The sequence below is a fragment of the Chelonia mydas genome, chromosome 20, assembly GCF_015237465.2.
Source record: "Chelonia mydas isolate rCheMyd1 chromosome 20, rCheMyd1.pri.v2, whole genome shotgun sequence".
Lineage (NCBI taxonomy): Eukaryota > Metazoa > Chordata > Testudines > Cheloniidae > Chelonia > Chelonia mydas.
The window spans coordinates 4,543,600-4,565,426 of record NC_051260.2 but is presented as its reverse complement, the minus strand read 5'-3'; the positions used below and the strand labels follow the sequence as shown (position 1 = coordinate 4,565,426).

The 21,827-nt window shown below is 48.0% G+C and overlaps 1 protein-coding gene across 1 annotated transcript; it reads left to right on the top strand.

The window, feature by feature from the left end:
- Window positions 1-2: 2 nt before the first annotated feature.
- LOC119564329 (polypeptide N-acetylgalactosaminyltransferase 6-like) lies at window positions 3-11,684 on the top strand. Its single transcript, XM_043533160.1, has 4 exons — window positions 3-11; window positions 7,877-7,978; window positions 10,403-10,555; window positions 11,248-11,684. The coding sequence occupies exons 1-4, from the start codon at window positions 3-5 to the stop codon at window positions 11,368-11,370; spliced, it is 387 nt and encodes a 128-aa protein (XP_043389095.1). The 3' UTR covers window positions 11,371-11,684.
- Window positions 11,685-21,827: the final 10,143 nt, after the last annotated feature.

Below are 21,827 nucleotides of genomic sequence, written 5' to 3'. Positions count from 1 at the left end.
AGATGTGGCCTGTAAGAGGGAAAACCAACCCTAAAAAGTCACATGAGCCATGCCGATAACAAAACCTACCAGGCTTTGAAATGTACACGGTTCATGTAGGACTTCATACGTGACGGGAACAATAGAACCTCATGAAAATTTGGAAATTGGAGCTCACCTTAGGCCTTCACTGTCCTTTTAACAAAGTCTTTTCCCCCAGGCATTTTAGTGACTGTTTCACCCACCACCTTCAGTACATCTAACCCAAACAACTTCATTCAGGGGTAACATTTTATAGTCTTTAATTTTAATGCCCACTGTGACCGGGGCCATAGTGGGGAGCCAGCTGTGGTCAATCAATTAGGGCGAACTGCAAAGAATGGGGCAGACAATCCCCATAAAGCTGGTGGATATTCCAGTACTTACATTTACCAAGCCAGCATGAAACAGCTTCTTTATTACCTTACTGGTTGCTCAGAAGTCCAAACAACACAGTTCCCTTAAAGTGATCCAGCCTCAGGCCTCCATCCAGGTACCCACATCACATATGATGAACACTTCTGTAAATCTTATTTCACCATACAAAAGAAAAGGGTCTACCAATCCCAAACCACAGCAAAGCCCTGATTTTTAAAAAAAAAAACAAAACTGGCCAAGGATCCCGACAGGATGTAATAGGATTTGCTGGGCTGTGTTTTCAGCTGAAAAGTGGATCCTGAATCCCTGGCCAAGTGCACAGGCTTGGGTCGGGTCTGTGTCTGTCTGAGCACCCAAACGCAGCAAAGTCCCCTCCAACCTGAGCTGCTTGCTTGCTTTGTTTTTGTCAAGGTTCCTCCCCCACTCTGAACTCTAGGGTACAGATGTGGGGACCTGCATGAAAAACCTCCTAAGCTTATCTTTACCAGCTTAGGTCAAAACTTCCCCAAGGTACAAAATATTCCACCCTTTTGTCCTTGGATTGGCCGCTACCACCACCAAACAAATACTGGTTACTGGGGAAGAGCTGTTTGGACACGTCTTTCCCCCCAAAATACTTCCCAAAACCTTGCACCCACTTCCTGGACAAGGTTTGGTAAAAAGCCTCACCAATTTGCATAGGTGACCACAGACCCAAACCCTTGGATCTGAGAACAATGAAAAAGCATTCAGTTTTCTTACAAAAAGACTTTTAATAGAAATAGAAGTAAATAGAAATAAAAAAAAAGATCCCCCTTGTAAAGTCAGGATGGTAGATACCTTACAGGGTAATTAGATTCAAAACATAGAGAACCCCTCTAGGCAAAAACCTTAAGTTACAAAAAAGATACACAGACAGAAATAGTTATTCTATTCAGCACAATTCTTTTCTCAGCCATTTAAAGAAATCATAATCTAACACGTACCTAGCTAGATTACTTACTAAAAGTTCTAAGGCTTCATTCCTGGTCTATCCCCGGCAAAGACAAAATATAGACAGACACACATACCCTTTGTTTCTCTCCCTCCTCCCAGCTTTTGAAATTATCTTGTCTCCTCATTGGTCATTTTGGTCAGGTGCCAGCGAGGTTACCTTTAGCTTCTTAACCCTTTACAGGTGAGAGGAGATTTCCTCTGGCCAGGAGGGATTTTAAAGGGGTTTACCCTTCCCTTTCTATTTATGACACGCCCCCCAAATCTCAGCTAGGGTGAAACACTGGCTGGGATTTCTTCCTGGAGCTCTAGGAAAACAGAGTTAATAAGACACATGCATCTCTAAATATGCTACCAAGTACATAAAGACTAACAATATTTTCCACATCTCAAGGACGATTTTAACCAGTTGAGTCTGGGAAACTTTCACGTGAGAGTGCATCAGCCACTTTGTTAGAAGCTCCTGAGATGTGTTGGATGTCGAAATCAAAATCTTGGAGAGCTAAACTCCACCGAAGAAGTTTTTTGTTATTTTCTTTGACGGTGTGAAGCCACTTCAGTGCAGCATGGTCGGTTTGCAGGTGGAAACGCCGTCCCCAAACATATGGGCGTAGCTTTTCCAGAGCGTAGACAATGGCGTAACATTCTTTTTCAGTGATTGACCAGTTGCTTTCCCTCTCAGACAGTTTTTTGCTGAGGAACACTACAGGGTGGAATTCTTGATCAGGTCCTTTCTGCATTAAAACTGCTCCCACACCACGCTCGGACGCATCTGTGGTTACTAGGAACGGTTTGTCAAAGTCTGGGGCCCTTAGTACAGGGTCAGACATGAGTGTCGCTTTAAGCTTGTTAAAGGCCTTCTGACACTTTTCGGTCCACTGAACAGCATTTGGCTGTTTCTTTTTGGTTAGGTCTGTCAGTGGGGCGGCGATTTGGCTGTAGTGCGGTACAAATCGTCTGTAATAACCGGCCAAGCCTAAGAAGGATTGAACCTGTTTCTTTGACTTTGGGACAGGCCACTTTTGGATAGCATCCACTTTGGCCTGTAGGGGGCTGATAGTTCCTTGACCCACCTGGTGTCCAAGGTAAGTCACTCTGTTTAGGCCTATTTGACACTTCTTAGCCTTAACAGTTAGTCCTGCCTCCCTTATGCGCTCAAGGACTTTTTGTAGATGTTCCAGGTGGTCTGCCCAGGAGTCCGAAAATATGGCCACATCGTCAAGGTAGGCGACTGCATATTCTCCTAATCCCGCTAGGAGACCATCTACAAGTCTTTGGAAGGTGGCGGGTGCATTTCGCAGCCCGAAAGGGAGTACATTAAATTCATACAGCCCGAGATGTGTGGTGAAGGCTGACCTTTCCTTGGCAGATTCATCTAGCGGTACCTGCCAGTACCCCTTGGTTAAGTCCAAGGTAGAGATGAACTGGGCCCGTCCCAGTTTCTCTAATAGTTCATCTGTGCGTGGCATTGGATAGTTGTCTGGGCGAGTTACAGCATTTAGCTTACGGTAGTCCACGCAAAAACGTATTTCCCCATCTGGTTTGGGAACTAGAACCACTGGAGATGCCCATGCACTTTCAGAGGGGCGGATTACACCCATCTGTAACATATCCTGGATCTCCCGTTCTATAGCAGTTTTAGCTTGAGGAGACACCCGGTAAGGTTGGACTCTAATTGGGCGAGCATTACCTGTGTCAATGGAGTGGTATGCCCGTTCAGTCAGTCCTGGGGTGGCTGAGAACGTTGGCGCGTAGCTAGTGCACAGCTCCTGGATCTGCTGTCGCTGCATACGCCCAAGGGTCATGGAGAGGTTCACCTCTTCCACACCACCAGCACATTTCCCTTCGTAGTAGACACCTTCAGGCCACTCAGCGTCGTCTCCTCCCTGGGCTGTAAACTGACAAACCTTTAATTCTCTGGAATAAAAGGGCTTTAGAGAATTAATATGGTACACCTTAGGCTTTCGATTGGAGGTGGGGAATGCTATGAGATAATTAACAGCTCCCAGGCGCTCCTGGACCGTGAATGGCCCTTCCCACGATGCTTCCATTTTATGGGCCTGGAGCGCCTTTAAGACCATGACCTGGTCCCCTACTTTGAAGGAACGCTCTCTGGCATGTTTATCATACCAGGCTTTTTGTTCTTTTTGAGTATCCTGTAAGTTTTCTTTAGCAAGGGCTAAAGAGGTTCGGAGGGTGTTTTGTAGGTTGGTTACAAAGTCCAGAATGTTAGTTCCTGGAGAAGGTGTAAATCCCTCCCATTGCTGCTTCACCAACTGCAATGGCCCCTTAACCTCACGGCCATATACAAGTTCAAATGGGGAAAACCCTAAACTGGGGTGTGGTACAGCTCTGTAGGCAAAGAGCAACTGCTGCAACACTAGGTCCCAATCATTGGAGTGCTCATTTACGAATTTACGTATCATGGCCCCCAAAGTTCCATTAAACTTCTCCACCATGCCATTTGTTTGATGGTGGTAAGGAGTGGCAACCAAGTGATTTACCCCATGAGCTTCCCAAAGGTTTTTCATAGTTCCTGCCAGGAAATTAGTCCCTGCATCTGTGAGGATGTCGGAGGGCCAACCTACCCTGGCAAAAATGTCTGCTAGTGCCTGGCACACACTTTTAGCCCTGGTGTTGCTTAGAGCTACTGCTTCCGGCCATCGGGTGGCAAAATCCATGAAAGTCAGTATGTACTGCTTTCCTCTGGGTGTCTTTTTCGGAAAAGGACCCAGAATATCCACAGCTACTCGCTGAAATGGAACTTCAATGATGGGGAGTGGCTGGAGAGGGGCTTTGACCTGGTCTTGGGGCTTTCCCACTCTTTGGCACACCTCACAAGACTGGACATAGGTAGAAACATCCTTGCCCATTCCCTCCCAGTGGAATGACCCCCACAAACGGTCTTTGGTCCTGTTCACCCCAGCATGGCCACTAGGGTGATCATGGGCTAAGCTCAAGAGCTTGGCCCGGTATTTAGTTGGAACTACCAACTGTCTCTGAGGATGCCAGTCTTCCTGGTGTCCACCAGAAAGAGTTTCCTTGTATAAAAGTCCTCTTTCTACAACAAACCTGGATCGATTAGAAGAGCTGAGAGGCGGTGGGTTGCTCCGTGCCGCCGTCCAAGCTCTCTGGAGGCTTTCATCTGCTTCCTGTTCGGTCTGGAACTGTTCCCTTGATGCTGGAGACATCAGTTCCTCATTGGATTGTGGACCTAGGCTTGGTCCCTCTGGAAGCGATATAGGGGATGGAGCTGTTTCTGTTGACTGTGAACCGCTCTCTGCTGGTGCACTATGTTGGGATTCAGGCTCCGGCTGAGCCTCTTGTGTCGGGTTATCGGCTGCTGCCGGTTCAGGGTCGGTGGGGCCCTCTAGTGTTGAGGTTGCAAGTACTGGATTCAGGGCTGACAATGGGTCTGGTGTTGGTTGTTCAGCTGGTTCCGGTTCTGGGACTGGTTCCATCTGGGTCTCTGGGACTGGATCCACTACTGCTGTTGCAGACATTGGTCTGGGGTCCAGGTCCATCACCTCTGACCGGGTCCTGATAGAAGTTTCCGGAACAGAGCTAGGCCTCACGGCTTGTTTAGCCTGGCTGCGGGTGACCGTTGCCACCCTCTTGGCCTGCTTCACATGATTGGCCAAGTCTTCCCCCAACAGCATGGGGATGGGATAATCATCATAGACTGCAAAAGTCCACATTCCTGACCAGCCCTTGTACTGGACAGGCAACTTGGCTGTAGGCAAATCGAAAGAGTTGGACTTGAAGGGTTGAATCGTCACTTGGATCTCTGGGTTGATTAAATTGGGGTCCACTAAGGAAGCATGGATAGCTGACACTTGTGCTCCGGTGTCCCTCCACGCGGTGACCTTCTTCCCGCCCACACTCACAGTTTCCCTCCGCTCCAAGGGTATCTGGGAGGTATCTGGGCCTGTGGACCTCTGGTGCGATTCCGGTGCAATGAACTGTAATCTGTTGGGGTTCTTGGGGCAGTTGGCCTTTACATGCCCCAGCTCGTTACATTTAAAACATCGTCCAGCTGACTGGTCACTGGGGCGAGGAGGGTTGCTGGAGAACGGGGTGGAGGGACGATAAGGGGTCTGGAGGGTTCTTTGGGAGGTAGGTGGGGCTTTGGGCGGCCCCCGGTAATAGGGTGTGGTCTGGGGTTGTCCCTTCTGGTCTCCGCTCCAACTGCGACCAGTTTTCTTCTTCTCTGCCACCTCCACCCATCTGGCTCCAATCTCTCCTGCCTCGATTACAGTTTTGGGCTTCCCATCTAGGATGTATCTTTCTATTTCCTCAGGAACACCCTCTAAGAATTGTTCCATTTGCATTAGGAAGGGCAAATTTACTGGAGATTCAACACTTGCTCCGGATATCCAGGCCTCCCAATGCTTCACAATGTGGTAGGCATGTCGGGTAAATGACACATCTGGTTTCCACCTTAGGGCTCTGAACCTCCGACGAGACTGCTCGGGTGTTATCCCCATTCTGACTCTTGCCTTGGATTTAAACAGTTCATACTTGTTCATGTGTTCTTTAGGCATTTCAGCTGCCACCTCAGCTAAGGGTCCACTGAGCTGCGGCCTCAGCTCTACCATGTATTGGTCAGTAGAGATGTTGTACCCAAGGCAGGCCCTTTCGAAGTTTTCTAGGAAGGCCTCAGTATCATCGCCTGCCTTGTAGGTGGGGAACTTTCTGGGATGGGAAGTGGTACTTGGAGAAGGATTGCTAGGGTTTGTTGGGATATTCTGCTGAGCCTTTATCTTCTCCATCTCCAGTGCATGCTTCCTCTCTTTTTCCTTCTCCTCCTCCACATGCTTCCTCTCTTTTTCCTTCTCCTCCTCCACATGCTTCCTCTCTTTTTCCTTCTCCTCCTCCTCATGCTTCCTCTCTTTTTCCTTCTCCTCCTCCTCATGCTTCCTTGCCTCCATTTCCCTCCTGTGGGCAGCCTCCTGTACCTCCTTCTCCAGCCGCATGAGTTCTATCTGTCTTTCATGTTCCTTTTGTTTTTCCTCAGCCTGAAATCTGGCTAATTCCATCTTTTGTTGTGCCGTGGATTCTGTCATCCTAAACTCTCTGTTTTTAACTAACTTTACACCCGAGGTTTAGAAATAAACAAACAAAACTTGGCTGTAAAATTTTGCTGTGCTGGAATAGAATACCTATTCTCTGATAGTGATTGTCAGCCTACAAAAAAAAAAAGACAATTCCCTTGTCTCTGCTCTGGGCTCAAATCAAAGCAAAAACTTCCAGCTACTTTGAAACCTGTTTACCCAGCCCAAAGAAAAACCAAGTTTCCTTTTTAAACTTGTGCTCCTTGTAAAAAATCAAAATCCAAAAAAAAAAACAACCCTGCCCCTTTTGTCTCCAGGCAAATGGGTAGAACACCCCCCCTTCTATTTACTTTTAGGGAAAAAAAAACTCTGGGTTGGAAGACTGTGAATTTCCCTGCAGGAGTTAAGTACCCTGCCTCCAGGCAAAGAAAACCTGCAATTCACAAAGATAATCCCCTTTTGTCTCTGCTTGGCCACAAAGCAGAGAAAAAAACAAGCTGCTTTCAGTTTCAGCTGCTTCTGGACTTCCTTTTTAAAAATCTGTATTTCTAGTTCAACAAAATCTCAACTGGATCTCAAAATGATTTCAGGTTAATCCCACCACTATGCCACCATGTCAAGGTTCCTCCCCCACTCTGAACTCTAGGGTACAGATGTGGGGACCTGCATGAAAAACCTCCTAAGCTTATCTTTACCAGCTTAGGTCAAAACTTCCCCAAGGTACAAAATATTCCACCCTTTTGTCCTTGGATTGGCCGCTACCACCACCAAACAAATACTGGTTACTGGGGAAGAGCTGTTTGGACACGTCTTTCCCCCCAAAATACTTCCCAAAACCTTGCACCCACTTCCTGGACAAGGTTTGGTAAAAAGCCTCACCAATTTGCATAGGTGACCACAGACCCAAACCCTTGGATCTGAGAACAATGAAAAAGCATTCAGTTTTCTTACAAAAAGACTTTTAATAGAAATAGAAGTAAATAGAAATAAAAAAAAGATCCCCCTTGTAAAGTCAGGATGGTAGATACCTTACAGGGTAATTAGATTCAAAACATAGAGAACCCCTCTAGGCAAAAACCTTAAGTTACAAAAAAGATACACAGACAGAAATAGTTATTCTATTCAGCACAATTCTTTTCTCAGCCATTTAAAGAAATCATAATCTAACACGTACCTAGCTAGATTACTTACTAAAAGTTCTAAGGCTTCATTCCTGGTCTATCCCCGGCAAAGACAAAATATAGACAGACACACATACCCTTTGTTTCTCTCCCTCCTCCCAGCTTTTGAAATTATCTTGTCTCCTCATTGGTCATTTTGGTCAGGTGCCAGCGAGGTTACCTTTAGCTTCTTAACCCTTTACAGGTGAGAGGAGATTTCCTCTGGCCAGGAGGGATTTTAAAGGGGTTTACCCTTCCCTTTCTATTTATGACAGTTTTGTTCTTTGCTTTCAGATTAAAAATGAAGGGTCAAAGAATTGCCTGGATGTTGGCGAGAACAATCACGGAGGGAAGCCGCTGATCATGTACCCTTTCCATGGGATGGGAGGCAATCAGGTATGCAATCTGTGCGAGTGTGTCCCACCTGCTTTCACCCTATCCCACCCCCACTGAAATAGGAAAGCCCAGAGCTGGGAGAAGGAAGAAAACCCAGCCTTTCCATATTCACAGTTAAGATTTGAATCATGCACGGAACATGGGCAATTCTCCCTCCTTCATACCTCTTCTTATTTAAACAAGTTATTTTATTTCAGTAAGGACAATAACCTCCATTCAAGTCCTGAGCCTGAATGGTCTCCGCCCCAAACAGCTGAAGTCCATGGCGCTCCAGCGACACACTGTGCCTCTCTGCCTTTCATCTGAGGATTTCTAAACACTTTACAGTGTGAATTAAAGCCCCCTTTCAGAACCGTCTCAATTTTCTGTTTGTTTCCGGGCTGAACCAAACCACTGAAGAAAAAAAGATTGTTTTGGATCAAACAAACCAATTCATTCAAACTGAAACAAAATGTTATGTTTGACTTTTAGCAGTTTTAATGTAAAATTCTATCCCAAAAGCATGTTAGAAGTGTTGAAACAAACGTTAAGATTTTTTTCCTGATTCTCTGTTTTGTTTTTTTACCGAAAGAATATGGTGAATTCGTGAAATATTTTGGTCTGTCTGAATCTTCATTGTTGGCAGTAAAAATGTCATCCAAAAAATTCACTTTAGCTCTACTCCCTTTTTCCATCATGAAGTAGGTTATCCCTACCGATGGTAGAGGATGGGGAACATAAGAATGGCCATACGGGGTCAGACCAAAGGTCCATTCAGCCCAGTATCCTGTCTACTGACAGTGGCCAATGCCAGGTGCCCCAGAGGGAGTGAACCTAACAGGTAATGATCTAGTGATCTCTCTCCTGCTATCCATCTTCACCCTCTGACAAACAGAGGCTAGAGACACTATTCCTTACCCATCCTGGCTAATAGCCATTAATGGACTTAACCTCCATGAATTTATCCAGTTCTCTTTTAAACCCTGTCATAGTCCTAGCCTTCACAACCTCCTCAGGCAAGGAGTTGCACAGATTGACTGTGGGCTGAGTGAAGACAAACTTCCTTTTATTTGTTTTAAACCTGCTACCCATTAATTTCATTTGGTGGCCCCTAGTTCTTATATTGTGGGAACAAGTAAATAACTTTTCCTTATTCACTTTCTCCACACCACTCATGATTTTATATACTTCTATCATATCCCCGCTTAGTCTCCTCTTGTCCAAGCTGAAAAGTCCTAGCCTCTGTAATCTCTCCTCATTATTCCAAACCCCTAATCATTTTAGTTGCCCTTTTCTGAACCTTTTCTAATGCCAGTATATCTTTTTTGAGATGAGAGGACCACATCTGTACGCAGTATTCAAGATGTGGGCATACCATGAACTTATATATGGGCAGTAAGATATTCTCCGTCTTATTCTCTATCCCTTTTTTCATGATTCCTAACATCCTGATTGCTTTTTTGACTGCTGCTGCACACTGCGTGGATGTCTTCAGAGAACTATCCACGATGACTCCAAGATCTTTCTTCTGATTAGTTGTAGCTAAATTAGCCCCCATCATATTGTATGTATAGTTGGGGTTATTTTTTCCAATGTGCATTACTTTACATTTATCCACAAATTAAATTTCATTTGCCATTTTGTTGCCCAATCACTAAGTTTTGTGAGATCTTTTTGAAGTTCTTCACAGTCTGCTTTGGTCTTAACTATCTTGATGGTAGAGGAGGGGGAAGGAGTGAGACAGGGAAAATAATTCTGGCCCAGTTCACGCAGCCCAGCAGTGGCTGATCTAAGCTCAGGAGAACTGTCTTCTAGTCTTCTGCTCCAACCACTAAATCTGTCACCCCACTCTGCCAGCTCCATTGGGTGCCTGACCGTTTTGCTTTCGAATATGCTCCACTAAATTGCACTTTTTTTTTTTGGTGTCCCCTGGCAGCTCAACTTGGTGTGGTACTCTGTCCCTCTCTGGTGGTGGCTAGACTGCCCAGAAATCAATGAGCCTGCTACAGCCTTGTCTAACAGCTGGATCTTTCGGGTTGAGTGGTAGAGGCTCTTGCATTAAGATTCAGAGGTCTCCGTTTCAGTCCCGACTGCTGAAGACAATGACAGGACCGTCGGCATTACATCACAATTGGAGATGGGATTCACTCCACTGGTGGTGTGAGCAGGCTGCCCCTTGTCCATCCAGTATCCATGCTGCTCACTGCGCAACTTATTGGGGGATTAGATATCTCAAGGGCAGGGGGTGGCTCCTTCAGACTTGTGGGGACCCACTGGCATTGGTGTGCGCTTGATTATCAACTGGCATAAGAGCGAATTCTCCTAGCACCTTGAGTTAATTTTGGTGCTGCCTTCATTAGTGAAGAAGGCAGGCTGTTTCCGTGTAGCATGGGTGACCGTTGGATAGCAGCAGCCTAATCTCCCCTGTCTGGTCTTGGTTCTCAGTATTTTGAATACACGTCCCAGAAGGACCTGCGGCACAATATCGGCAAGCAGCTCTGCCTCCGATCCGGCTTTGGGCCGGTGGAGCTGGGAGACTGTCACTTCACAGGAAAGAACTCGCGTGTTCCAGGAAATGAAGAATGGGAGCTGACCCACGTAAGTAAAGAACACGGGCTCAATGCACTCAGAAGCAGCAGTGTCTTTCCCTCTTCCTCACCTCTGACGAGAGTTTCGTAGGTGCCTTGCAGAAGCCTGTCTTGTGCTTTGCTGTCAAACTGGGAGGGTTCCTTCGGGAGGCAGTGGGACCTACTGGGGAGAGGACTGGACTGGGCCGCAGGAGTGGAGCCATGCAAGTAACCAACCTTATTTTGGATCTCTGGCAGTTCCAAAAAATCAAAAAATTTTGATTTGGGTCAAACAGTTTTGTTGCAATTTGCAGTTTTTTAACAAAAAAAAAAAAAATTCCTTCAATTTTAATTTTTTTTAAGTGAAAAGTCATTTTGGATTGGAAAATTTAAACATTTTGTTCTGAAAATGTCAAAACAAAACTTTTGAATTTTTCCGACTGAAATAATTGAGCCAAAACTGACACAAATTTGTGAAGTGTTTCAGTCGATCCAAATCTGTATTTTTTTTTCCCCACCAAAAAAAGTCTTGGCTGAAAAATCGGGCCCAGATCTACTCCGGAGACCTGGTTTTTATTCCTCGGTTCGCTGGGTGACCTTGGGCAAGTCACGTCGCCTCCCTGTGCCTCAGTTTCCCCTTCTGTACAATGGGGATAACAGTGGTCCTTTGTAAAGCACTTTGAGATCGGTGGATGATGTGAACAAGGTATCTCTGTTTTTTAGGATCGTCTGATTAAAATCATAGCCTCTAACATGTGTTTATCTGCAAGAGATGAGCATCCATCTATGACTTCCTGTAACCCCTCAGATTCTTACCAACAGTGGTTCTTTACCCAAGCAACATAGTGAAGACAAAACCAGTGTCAGCAAGAAATGTGCCAGCCCATCTCACTTTGAGACCTTGATTCCAAACTGCACTCAGGAAAACAGAAGCTAAGACTCTCTCCTTTTATTTAAAAGAAGCTAACGTCTTAAATATGCTGCATTTCACAGTTGCCTTTAATTCTACTCTGTGCCTTTGGGATAAGACTGTGTAATACGTGGAGATTGTTGTACCACTTTTTCTAAGAGACTAAGCAAACTTCTTGTTTGCAGATTACGTGAGTGTCATATTGTAACATATCCAAAGATAAATAACATGGGACCAACTACATCGATAACTGCATGAATGATCAATCCCACTTCCTAAGCCCCGGAAAATTGGACCACAACCAGTCAGAATGCAAGGGATGAGACTGAATACAACTAAGAAGCGGTGCCAGCTGGCCTTTGAATATGTCCCATGCCAAAGATAGTACCCAGTGTCCTCTAGTTATCACATAGGCTTGCACGCAAAGGCAGATCAGGATGCTGCAAGAAGAAATTGCAGTGTCACGGTCAGGAGAGTGTTGGGGACACTGGGGCATGGCCACAAGGTAACTCGAGGGGATGGAAGACCACGAGTGTCGATGAAGCCCCCTCGCACTAGGCCCAGGTGTCCTTGGCCCCCCCTCCCGCCTGGAGGCACTCGCAGCAGCTCTGCCTACTAGGCCCAAGTGTCCTTGGCCCCCCGGCCTGGAGGCACTCACAGCAGTTATGCTGAGAATCTGCAACAATATGCTGCAGAGTCAGACTGCCTGAAACTAAGCAAGGCCACACAGGGCAGATATGGAAGAACAGTGCTGAATAAAGCAGCTTTATGTATAGTTTAACAAATGATACAGAGAACCAGGGAATTAGCTGGGAACTGGATTGGCTGGCTATATGGATACTTGGGGCAGCTTGCTATTGGATAAGTATGCTGGGAAAAAGGATGTATAAAAGCCTGTGTAACTTCCTGCTCTGTGTACAGGATTTGAGATTCAAATCTCCCTGTACCTATTTGAAGCTTCAAATAAACTTTTCTGCTTCTCCACCCCGTTGTGATTATTGGGTGTAGCACACCGGGTAACGAACCAACTCAAGCTGTTGTTCAGCCTCTCGGCACCGGGTGCCGGCAACAGCTTTTGGCGTCCCTGGGTGGGCCAGAGGCTGCAATTTAGCCTTGCCCGGACCCCTCCTGGAGGTCGAGGATTGCGGCGAGAACCGACGCCCAGTGCGCACCGGTGAGTTCACCGGGGCCTCGGAGGAGACGCGATTTGATCGACCCCGGAGGGCACAATGGTGCAACGCACTCATATAGTGGAGAAGCAGTTGTGGTGGAAAACGGTGAAGAACTGGTCCCTTGGATGAGGTAGGAACCTTTTGAAATCCGGATTGTATGCTCTGTTGGAACCTGGGGACGCCCAGAGTTACCCTGTAGGTCTGGGACAGGGACAGAGCTCGGGGGTTAGGGCACGGTGTACGCCCCTAGAGTGCATTCTAGCAAACTGGAAGGTATTTGGTGCGGATCCGATGACTAAGAGCCAATTAAAACGATTCTGTACAGTTGACTGGCCTCAATATCAACTAGAGGACCAGGAGTGGTGGCCACCAGGAGGGTCAATTAATTACAACACGATCCTCCAATTAGTTTTGTTTTGTCAGTGAATGGGTAAATGGAATGAACATTTGTATGTGCATTTGTTTCTGACTTTATGTACTCGACCAGATATTTTACAGCACTGTAATCTGACGCCGACTGGTTCGGTAGCAGATAATGTTAGTCCCCAGACCGCCACCCCCACTGTAATGGCAGAGCCGGTGTCCCCTTCGGCCCCTACACCCACACCTTGTAAGTCCCCCGAGCAGACCCCAGGTGGGATCCAAATGATGAAAGGGATATGACCCGCCTTACCTCCTATAAGGAGTTGCTTTTGCATGGACTCCGTCACTCGGCTGTCCGACATAATAATTGGGCAAAGCCATATGAAGTAATGCAGGATTTAAAAGAAATCCCAGGGGCCTTTCTACAGCGTATTCAGGACACCATTCTACAGAACACTAATGCAGACCCCGATGATCAGGCAACTGAGTCAATTATTAAGGGAATTTTTACGAGCAGAGCAGCCCCTGATATTAAGAGAAAGTTACAAAAAAAGGAGGATTTAATGGGCATGACCATGGCACAAATCTTAGAGACTGCAAACCGAGCTTATAGTCTGAGAGAGACAGAGAAGGAGAGAAAGCAAGTGAGATTGATGGTAACAGCGGTATAGGCCGGCACTAAGAGAAGTGGCCGGGGAAGAAGGGGCCGTGGACGCGACCGTCCGGGCCCGCAGGAGAGACGACTGGGTCGCAACCAGTGTGCCCTGTGTTGACAGGAGAGACGCTGGAAAAATGAGTGCCCAAAGAGGAAAGAAAAGGGGGGTTCCCCTATGATGGCGATGGTGGAGCAGGAATAGGGGTGTCAGGGGAGACGGACCACTCTACCCCCGGAACCCCGAGTAAAGATGCGGGTGGGAAGCTCAGAAATAGATTTTTTAGTGGACTCTGGAGCGGCCCGAACTGCCGTAAATCAGCCTCTTCAGTTGCCAGTAGCAGATTCCCTTACTGTGGTGGGAGCCACAGGCAGGGACACCAAGTGCCCAGTGTATGCCCCAGTGGAATGCGCTTTGGGAAACAGGACTATATCCCACAAGCTGGTATACCTCCCTGAGTGTCCAACACCTCTGCTGGGACGGGATCTACTTTGTCGCCTCGGTGCCACCCTGCATTTTACTGAGGACGAAATAACCCTTACCTTACCCCCTGAGAGTGCATGGATCATGACCCTTGCAGTTGAGCCCTCAGCCATTGCAAGCCCCAGAATGGAGCCCGGGGGAAGACCAGGTGTACCCCCTCGTGTGGGCATCAGGGATTCCAGGAAAGGACACCCACCAGACCCCCATTACTATTCAGCTCATACCAGGGAAAGGCCCAGTGCAAGTAAAACAGTATCCAATCAAGAGGGAAGCCAGAGAAGGTTTACAGGAAACTATAGATCGATTCCTAATGTATGGTATTCTCCGGGAATGTCAGTCAGCCTGGAACACTCCCATTCTACCCGGACAGAAGCCTGATGGCACGTATCGGCTGGTACAGGACCTAAGGGCAGTCAATGAACGGGTTAAGACTCTGCACCCTCTTGTCCCTAACCCGTATACCTCATTGGCTTCTATAGGGGGACAGTATACCCATTTTTCAGTCCTTGATCTGAAAGATGCTTTCTTTACCATCCCAGTTGCCACCCCATCACAGGAGATCTTCTCCTTCGAGTGGGAGGACCGAAACAGGGTTAAAAAGCAACTTTGCTGGACAGTGTTGGCCCAGGGATTTAAAAACTCCCCCACCCTCTTTGGCCAGGCTCTGGCCAGGGACCTAGAGGAGTGGGATAATGAGGAGGCCCTCCTTCTGCAGTATGTAGATGATTTGTTAATTACCACTGTGGGCCAAACCCCCTGCCTTAAAGCCACCATGAGCCTCCTGAATTTTATTGGACTCCGGGGATATCGGGTAGCACGGAGGAAGGCTCAAATTGCCCTCCCAGAGGTACGGTACCTAGGGTTTCACATACGGCAAGGGGAGCGTCAGCTTTCAAGGGAAAGAAAGGAAGCTATCTGTCAAGTTCCTACCCCAAGTAACCGTAAGCGGCTCAGGGCATTTCTGGGTATGGCAGGCTTTTGCAGGATATGGATCCCAGAGTTTGGACTGTGGGCTAAACCCCTGTACGACTGTGTAAAAGGAGCAGATCATGACCCCTTCTACTGGACCCCAGAGGCTGACAGGGCATTTAAAATCCTGAAAAGAAAATTGATGGAAGCCCCGGCTCTGGGCCTGCCGGATCTCTCTAAGCCGTTTCAGTTGTATGTACATGAATGAAGGGGGGTGGCCCTAGGAGTGCTCACACAGCTGTTAGGAGCATGGAGACGTCCTGTGGCTTATTTTTCTAAGCAACTGGATCAGGTTGCAAAGGGTTGGCCGGCATGTTTACAGGCGGTCGCAGCTACTGCCCTAGTGCTTGAGGAAGGCAAGAAGCTAACATTGGGAGGGGTTATGCAAATCTATACTCCCCATATGGTCCGAGCCTTATTGGATGCAAAGGGAGGGCTTTGGCTCACCCAGGCTCGGATTGCTCGGTACCAGGCTAAGCTGTTAGAGAACTCTGAAGTCACCTTATAGCCTTGCCCCTCCCTTAACCCAGCCTCTCTCTTGCCAGAAACAGAGGAACAGAAACATGACTGTTTAGACATCATAGATGTCCAGTACTCCAGCCGTCCGGATTTAAAGGATGTACCCCTCCCAATTGCAGATTATGAGTGGTACACTGATGGTAGCAGTACTGTAAAAGATGGGCAAAGGAGGGCGGGTTATGCTGTTGTGACCCTCCATGACACTGTGGAAGCTGAAGGTTTTCCTGCTGGGACCTCTGCCCAGCTTGCCGAACTAATAGCCCTGACCCGTGCACTTGAACTGTCAAAAGGAAAGCGGGTCAACATTTTTACTGATTCAAAGTATGCTTTTGGTGTTCTGCATGCTCATGCTGGCCTATGGAAGCAAAGGGGAATGCTGACAGCCCAAGGCTCCCCAGTCATGTACGGGCCCCAAATCCTCTGGCTCCTAGAAGCCATACAACTTCCCTCGGAAGTGGCGGTGGTACACTGTAAAGCCCATCAAAGGGAGGATCAAGATGTGGCCAGAGGTAATGCCCGGGCAGATAGAGAGGCTAAGCATGCTGCCATCCTGCCATCCCCTCAGGCTGAGAACGCCCATATGCTGCCCTTATCCCATCAGTAGGGGAGCTTCCAACCCCTCAGTACTCTGGGGAGGAGAGACAGCTAACTGACAAACTCGGTCTCCGGGAAAAGGAGGGATGGCTCCATTCCCCGGAAGGGAAGGTCCTCTTATAAAGGGCCTAATCCGGCAGAAACTACATCAAACCACTCATGCTGGCAGGGAAGCACTTATCCAACTAATGGGAAAATACTTTATCACTTCCGGACTCTGACCCCTGGCTGCCCAGGTACAGGCGGACAGCTTAGTCTGCCAAAAGAATAACCCCCGACCGGGACATCCTGTGCCACCAGCTGCCCTAGAACCCACTCCGGGCCCCGGACAAGTGTGGCAAATAGACTTTACTGAGTTTCCCTGGACCCAAGGGTTCAAATATCTCCTTGTCATAGTGGATCGGTTCAGCGGATGGCCAGAAGCCTTCCCATGCCGTAATTGCACTGCCAGAACAGTGGCCCTCAAGTTTGTTAAGGAGATCAGTCCTCGCTTTGGACTCCCCCAGTGGATGGAATCTGACAACGGGACACATTTCACGTCAAAAATCATCCAAAGCATCTCACATGCCTTACAGATCCCCTGGAAACTCCATACACCCTGGAGACCGCAAGCCAGTGGGGTAGTGGAGCATACCAATCAGACCCTTAAACGGCATCTCTCAAAAGTGTGCCAAGAAGCCTCACTGCGATGGCCTGATGCTTTGCCCCTCGTCCTACTCCGTATCCGCGTTCTCCCAAAGGGTAGATTAGGGCTCAGTCCCTTTGAAATTATGTTTGGAAGGGCATGGCCTATGAATGGCACCCCGGTTCTGTCAGGGGAATGGGAATTGGGTAATGGTTTTTTGTCACAGTGTATGTGTTCCCTGTCTGCTGTTCTCTTGTCTCTTCACAGGTATACCAAGGATTCCCAGCCTCTCCCCTTGGACACTCCCGTCCACTCCTTACAGCCTCTGTGCTTGTTCGCACCTGGAAAGACGAGCCTCTCCAGGAAAAGTGGAAAGGACCCTATACCGTCCTGCTGATCTCCCATACAGCGGCAAAGATCGAGGGACACAAGAACTGGATCCATCACTCTCGTCTGAAGGCAGTACCCGCCCCCTCGTCAGCAGAACAGTGGACCATCCAACCTGCTGACTTCTCATCTAGTGACGATCTCGGGCTAAAGCTACTGTGTAAAAGACACAAATAGCGGGCACCTTAATGCTAAAATGGGCCCACCCAGGTACTGGAGACCCTGGGTTGGGAAGACTCTGGTGATAATTAATTGGGTAACATTGTTATTCTCTGTATTGGTATTTCCAAACTGTGCATATCGGGAGCATAACTCCTTTGTTTCGCTTGCGCACCATGTTGCTACTTTAACAAACCAGACTGATTGCTGGGTATGTGCTCCGACTCCACTGTCCCCCCAAACGGGAATGCCCCTTGACATGCTGCCCCTGACCCTAGCAGAATTAGCCACCACCAAAGAGCAGGAAAGAATGGACTCGCCGTTCTGGAATAAGACCTCTTTACAGCAGGCCAGCTAGCAGGACCAGGAGTATTCAGTTGCAGTACTCACTGAGGGAGTGTTATGTTTTACCCAAAACCAATCTGATCACTATGGGCGTCCTGTGGGAAAAAGCTCCTCTGTTATTACACAGTGGGCTGATGGGTATTGGATAAAGACCAACAGGGGAGACCAACAGTGTGGGTGTAATGGTTCCTCCCCTTTTAGGGAAACTCTTACAAATAATCTTACCACAAAAAAAGGGTTTGGAAATGTAACTTGCCGTCCAGTTAACATCTCCAATGTAGCAAGCCAATGGTGGGTTTGTAGTGGTCCCTATGGCGAGTGTAATTTGAACGGCACAATTAGAAATGCCCCCACTTCTACCCAGTCAGGAGGATGGGATGCCCCCCTAGGGGCATATGAACTGTTTGGAAAAGTAGCCTTAAATAACCCAGGAATCCCCTTAAGAAACAGTCCTTACTGGGCCCTACAGGGTCACTATTTTGTATGTGGCTGAAAGGCTTACAAGGTGCTGCCAGCCAACTGGACAGGTAGCTGTTATATAGCTCATGGAGTTCCTCATCTTTCCATAACTGCCACACTGCCCAAAGGAAAGATTAGAAATGCCCGAGACACCTCTGTTGAGTCACGAGAAAAGACCCTGCGGCGACTGACTACGGCATTGGAGGGCAATATGTAGAATTCCCTCACAACCGAGAAGCTTGTAGGGTGCTCTGTACTGGGAATAGCGCCACTGGTTTCCGGACCAGCCATGGCATGCACAGGCCGCTATACTATAAGGCTGCAGATGGTACTTGAGAAAGTGGCCCTAGAGTTAGAGGACTCGGTTAGTGATTTAGGATCAGCAGTAAAAACATTAAATAAAGAGGTACAGCAGCTCAGGACCTTTTCCCTCCAAAACAGGCTGGCTTTGGACTATCTCTTGGCACCCCAAGGAGGGGTTTGTGCCCTCGTCGGGCCCCGATGTTGTGTATATGTAAATGATAGCAGTTATGAGATCTATGAAAAGGTGGTACAGGCTGAGGCCCATGCCCGAGCCGGAGCACAGGTTGCCTATACTGCCCCTGAGAGCGATTGGTTGCAAAGCTTGTTTTCAGGCTGGGGTTTGTCATCTTGGCTTGGTGGTTTATTTAGCCTGTTATTGAAACTTCTCTTTCCTGTATTGCTTGTATTACTGGTATTATGCTGTGCAGTATCATGTGTCAGGGCCCTTTTGCAAAAGTTAATAAGTCATTCTCTTCAGGGCTATCACAAAGTGCTTATGCAAAGTCCTATTGTAAAGAAATAAGTAGCCCAAGTGAGAAAACTCAGAGCCAAGGCTGTTGAGTGTTCTCAAAAGGAGGGAGTTGTTGGGGACACTGGGGCATGGCCACTAGGTAACTCGAGGGGATGGAAGACCACGAGTGTCGATGAAGCCCCCTCACACTAGGCCCAGGTGTCCTTGGCCCCCCCTCCCGCCTGGAGGCACTCGCAGCAGCTCTGCGTACTAGGCCCAAGTGTCCTTGGCCCCCCCGCCTGGAGGCACTCACAGCAGTTATGCTGAGGATCTGCAACAATATGCTGCAGAGTCAGACTGTACATATTTGAAGCTTCAAATAAACTTTTCTGCTTCTCCACCCCGTTGTGATTATTGGGTGTAGCACACCGGGTAACGAACCAACTCAAGCTGTTGTTCAGCCTCCCGGCACTGGGTGCCGGCAACAAGAGCATATCCATGCTCTCTAGCACAGGCTCTTGTTTAATGAGATTTTTAACCTTGAAGGAGGAGATAGATGTGTGCATTTAAAACATAACACCAGGGTGCATTGTTGTGTGAAATCCCAGCCTGTTGCACCAAATGAAACCTGTGCGTTACCTTGGGAGCTCTTGCCAGCACAAGGAGATAGTAGTACTAATTGTGTTGCAAATGAAAAGGACTTTCTGTGCAGTTAATCCCCAAAGGAGAGATGAATCATCATTTACTTGGCCCATGCAGGGAAGTGGCCTGGTGATGGTGCTGCTGAGCATAGACTAGCAGGGGAAAGCCTGTTATGGCTGAGAGACGGGTACCATATGAGCCTGCGAGATCATGTTGGTGGCTGGAATGAAGGTTATGGAATAGCATGCAGGGTATGGGAGGAGGAGATTGTTTGTTTGTTCTTGAATCAGTGGATCAGTGCATACGAAACACAGATCCTGAGATCCAGCAAGCTCATGGCTTTTGATTTCCTTGTGCAATGAAGCAATATTACCGTCTATAACTTACAGCGTGTGCCAGTCGGAGGAAATAGGTAGTGCCACTTTTATCCCGGGCTGTCTGCTTCAATTTCCTGCTTGGGTTTTGGTCCTTTATAAAAATCTGCATCCAAGGAACACCTCCGATGACTCATCCCCACCCATAGACCGTTTAAATTAGGACGTGCACAAGCAGAGCAACTGGTTTTTACGGGATACACTGGTGCAAATCCCAGGACGCGCGCACTCCAGAATCTGGGGCGGGGGGCAGAGGGGAGTTCTTTACTGGAGGGCGTAGTTTAAACTCTGATTCTGTTCCCCCTGTTGGATCCCCCTGCCTCCCGAACTAAACCGTGCAGCTAGTTTCTCTAAAATTTTAGCATCTTGTGGAAAGATGGCCTAGTAGGAGATTGAATGTAAGCCCTTTCTTTGAGACATGAATACTGTAGTTTACATTAGTTTCTAATCGATTCCATTTCCATTTTAATTGAAAAATCTTCCTGGAAATGGGGGAGGAGACCTACCTTTGGACATATGACCTGAACCAAAAATAAAGAGATGTTCTATTTTACAAAAGAATCCAGTCTAGATTTGGTCCTTTGGAGCAGATGTTCCCAGCTTGCTGCAACAGGCCCTAGAGGCACAAACACTTCACCCAGCTGTTTCTGAGTTGGCACACCTTTCAGTTCAGTTATTAACCCCACGCATTATGGTTGTGCCGGCACTGCACACGGTACTAGACCGTCCCTGCCCATGAGAACTCCATTGAAATAGAAAAGACGGACGCAGGGAGGGGGGAGGAAGGGGATAGAACACACTAGCAGAGTGAATAATGCAATGGTGGTAAATATCGTATTAGTTCCACAATTTATTTAATTTCTTTTAGGTTTGGGGTGGGGAAGGGTTAGATCTAAACGAGACTTTGTCGGCATGATACCCTAGGCACGTGTTGCTAAAATAGTGCCGGGGGTGGGGAAGCAAACTCCCAGGCCCTGCCGGTAATGTCCACCCAGGAGGACAGGGCTACAGGCTGCCTTCTGGGGTTTGAGCTCCTGTGTCCATTTCCTCAACGCCGTCCCTTCCTGGATGCCAGGGGCAAGTCACAACGTCGCCCCATGGCGCAGCTTGTTTCTAGGCATGGCAGACTCTCAAAGCGTTCGCTCTGGTGCGCTCAGATGCTTTGCGAGGCGCTTGATTTGGACGGGCGGGGTCCGTTCCGGCACATTCAGGCTCCCTAGGCCCTTTGGAGCACCTTGATGAGTCGGAGGGATCTTTCCCAGTTGGGAAGGAAAACCTCCCAGCTCTAAAAGCTGATGCAAGAGCTGTCACTCTGGTATGGCCCCTTTAGGTGGCACTCTTACCCCATCAACCTCTTTAGCCCTCGGTCTCAGACAAACTACAGAGTCGTGACTGCCTCCAAAGGACTCGGGTGTCCTCTTTGCTGCTCGATAGGTTCACCGTCCCGCAAGGAAAACAGGATCAGACACGAGCCCCTACCCTTCATGTTGGAGCAGGTTGGGGAAGGCCTCCCCTCCGTCCCTGATGGCTCCAGAACAGTCTCCTGGAAGCAGTCTTGCTTTGTAGTTCCTAGAGGCTGCTGAGAGTATTAAAGGGCCTGAGTTCAGCATGAAAATGCCAGCCAATTCAATGTGTCCTAGAAAAACAGCCTGGATTGCTGACTCGACCACGCCAGCTCAGCTGTCCTCTGTTGGAGCCTCTTTATACTGTGGATGTATTTTAGTGGGGCACCAGTGCCCTGTCAGTTTCCCTTTGTCCCAAGTGTCTTCGGTGGGTGTCGCAAGTCCCCACGTCCTTGTCCTGTTTGAGTGGCCAGCAGACTTAATTTGATGGATCTCTATCTTATGTACTTACATGGCACCCATTCCCATAGTCTCTGAGCACTTCAGAATTTG